At 44.4% G+C, this 3,404-nt stretch overlaps 1 protein-coding gene across 1 annotated transcript in view; it reads right to left on the bottom strand.

Annotated features, from left to right (window-relative positions):
• TMPRSS3 (transmembrane protease, serine 3) overlaps positions 1–3,404 on the bottom strand; it is a 16,539-nt gene that overhangs the window by 6,693 nt on the left and 6,442 nt on the right. Inside the window, exons 6-8 of the mRNA XM_009071413.1 lie at positions 2,210–2,335; positions 1,442–1,485; positions 536–701 (exon numbers count right to left, since the gene is read on the bottom strand). Coding sequence (XP_009069661.1) covers positions 536–701; positions 1,442–1,485; positions 2,210–2,335 — 336 coding nt within the window. The remainder of the gene's footprint in view (positions 1–535; positions 702–1,441; positions 1,486–2,209; positions 2,336–3,404) is intronic.

Genomic DNA, 3,404 nt, shown 5'->3' with positions numbered 1-3,404 from the left:
GGGTACAAAAGCATCCTACAGAACTTGCACAGTACAACTGACTAACAACCACTGATTGATCCTGTCAACTTCAATAGGATTCTGCAATTTATTTTGCATCTCCAGAGGACCAGAGCTGCCAAGTGCAAATTCTTCCTGAGGAATCACTTGCAATGTGATCCTGTTAATCCTCCTGTTACCTTAAATGCAATGTATAGAAATTGCAGATCAGGTTACCTAAAATCTAGCACTTAAATGTTGTTTTAAGCTGATTTGCCAAGAAGCTGGAAGTGACCAGAATGTCTGTAAACTGGGGCTCTGGACTTGGACCACTTCTTGGGGAGGCTTTTTTTCCATGAAGACTCATGCAAGAAGAGTGAGAAATGACTTATATATTACAGAGCAAGCCCATGAGATAAGGACAACCCAACCTGTCCTGAAGTTTATTTTTAGGAGAAAGCAGCGTGTGTTAGGCTGTTCTGCAATAGTCCCACACACAGACCTGCTGCAAACAGGGTCAGTGGGACACCCCAAGCAAGAGGATTTAAGGACTTACTCGTAGACACAGTGGGCGGCTGTGATGATCCAGCGTGGGGTGATGACAGACCCTCCACAGAGGTGGTGCCCTTGGAACTGCAGACTGACCTGCCAGGGCCACTGCCGGGGGGAGGAGGCATTGCCCCCCACGATCCGTGGCCCATAGCTGGCCCGTGTCCCACACGCTGACAGAAGGCAAAGCTTATGGTCCACAGAGGAAACACAGGCATGATTTTATCACCCTCAGCCCCTCTTCTACCAGCCTTGCTGAGGCTAGGAGATCTCTGCAGCCACGCCATCCCCATCCCCATGGCACACATCCCAGGCTGTGGTAGCTCCCAGAAGTTTCTCCTCTTTCCTTCCATCCCTGCAGCATCATGCGTGGCCTGGGGACTGTGGGGCTAACATATGTCCCCTGCAGACACAGTGCTCAGCTGAGCTGTAAGACCCACTGCTCTGCCCTCCTTACATGCACAGGGTCCCACACAGGCAGGCTGAAGCATCATCTTTCTCCTGGTGAATATTTTGCTGCTGCTTTTTTTGGTTTTTCATATGCCAATCTGAAAACTAGCTGACATGGAGAAGTGTAGGATGGAAGTTCTAGAATTTCCCTTTCCATGCCAAAATGGCAAAGAATTGGAATTACAATATCTGTCTATGGACTCAACTCACAGTCCTTAAATGTCTGTTTCCTACTGGGACTCTCAGCAAAATGCTCCTGCTACCTGATGTTCCCAGCCTGCCCTCCCAGCCTATTCTCACTTTCTGCAATTCTAAATTTTACATAAGAAATACAATTTTTCTTTGGTGTGATAAACTGATGGTATAGTATACTTTGAGTATACCTCCCAATACCTCTCAACTCTTCCCATGCAGTGAACAAAGGACAGTTTCTGGTTTTATTTTCAGTTTTCCTGATTCTTACCCAAACATTTTAAGATGATCACATTGCCAGAAGTGCACTCCTCTCTGAGATGGAAAGACAGTGCAGAATTAGTTCCAATTCACAAATACTGGGAGTGTTTTTCAATATTGTGTCATCTTCCTGTACAGCTATGTGCACATAAATATAATTAACTCAAATACTGAAAGAGGTATAAAATCATGAACTCATCTAATCAGGGCATTTAGCTGAAATACTTGAGTTAGGAGCTTGGCCACCACTGGGAGCCTGCAGACCATATGCTGCCCTGCTGAAGAGTGGTTCATTCTTCCATAAGGGAAGGCTCATCAGCAGTTTTCAACATGTGATCTGTAGTCTCCTTGGATCCATAGCTTGCTTCTTGGTGGAAGGTAACTAAGAAAAACAAGCATTTGTCAGGAGTAAGAAATGGCCCATAAATGGTTCATAAACCCACTGGGAAACATATAAGGATCTGTAAAGCAAGCCAAACTGCTTCACAATGGAAGTAGATAAGTGTTTAGTGTCTATCCATTTGCAAAAACAGGATCATGGGACAAATAGCCTTTTGAAATAGCTCATTTAAAAGTCTCTGTTGATTTTAATGGGTCTTGGATGAGGCTCTTAAATCGTATTCCAGCAAGACACCTACTGAACCTCAGTGCTGCGTAACACCACCAACCACTTATGAAGTTCTACATGCCTGAAAAAACAGCAACAACCCCAAACTATTAGCAATTCTGCTTCTATTGATTGCTGCCTCTGTGTCAGGATGAAGGAGCTGAGGCATACCTGAGGTTTGTTGCATTGTGCAGGGACGACACTTGATCAGCTGCAAACCAGTGGCCGAGGGATACGAAATGTCTTTGAAACTGTTTTTCGACTGCAGCCACAGGCAGGTAACCCGAGCTCACATAGCTGCAAATAAACCATAAACACAGCTTCCTCAGAGAGCGTTTCAGCGCTCGGATTGAATAATTCAGGGGTTCTGCTAATGAAAACCCAGTGTGGCAACCACAATCATCAGATTCTGACACTTGATAAAGCAATCCTATCCTCCCCCTGTGCTTCTTGTAACGTGTGGGTATTTCTGCCATAATCATGTGTGAAAGCCACACATGATGAGATGCATTTAACTGGCAGAGAAAGCAAATTTTGATTCTAATATTGCAAGAAAGTTTTTATCGTAAGTGGTTGGCATGTTTCCTGAGGCATTAAGAAGCTCATTGCCTCCTTTATCTACCGTTATGTTTTGCAGCAGGGAGGATGAATAACTCGTAATTTTTTCTTGTCTTCGTTGTTGAACAATTGAGATGTATTTTATCCTAAGGGCAACAAGAATTTATGCAAAGAGGCTTTATACTGCTAACTATAATGTGCAGAAATCAGAATGATGCTGTTGCAAGAAATGACAACATATCATGGCAAGTCACAGCTTAAACTCTTTCTCAGTTGTGTGAAAGTATGCGATAGAAATGGTGTTTTTTCAGGAATGGATCAGTAAGAACTGCCTCACAGGTTGTTCTCTCATTGTAAGGTGGACCTTGAATCCTAACAAATTACATAGAATCATAGAATTTAAGGGCTGGAATGGACCTTACAGATCATCTAGTCCCAATCCCCTGTCCTGGGCAGGGACACCTCATCACTAGATCAGGTTGCCAAGGCTCATCCAGCCTGGCCTTGAACACCACCAGGGTTGGGGCAGCCACAGCCTCCCTGGGCCACCTGTGCCAGTATCTCACCACCCTCACAGGAAAAATTTCTGCCTAAGGTCTAAATTTCCCTCTTTCAATTTCTCCCCATTGCCCCTTGTCCTGTCCCTGCAGTTCCTAACAAATTTCATAGGTGCATATCCTGCTATGGACAACATTCCCTTGAGTTGGAAGTATGAGCAGCTAAATTTTACCAAGATGCTCATGTTTACCACAGCAAATATTCCTTTCCACTCAAGACAAGGGGCTTATGCCTCCCATTTTTCCTTCTT

The sequence above is a fragment of the Acanthisitta chloris genome, unplaced genomic scaffold (assembly GCF_000695815.1).
Source record: "Acanthisitta chloris isolate BGI_N310 unplaced genomic scaffold, ASM69581v1 scaffold17563, whole genome shotgun sequence".
NCBI lineage: Eukaryota > Metazoa > Chordata > Aves > Passeriformes > Acanthisittidae > Acanthisitta > Acanthisitta chloris.
This window is presented reverse-complemented; position numbering and strand designations above follow the sequence as displayed.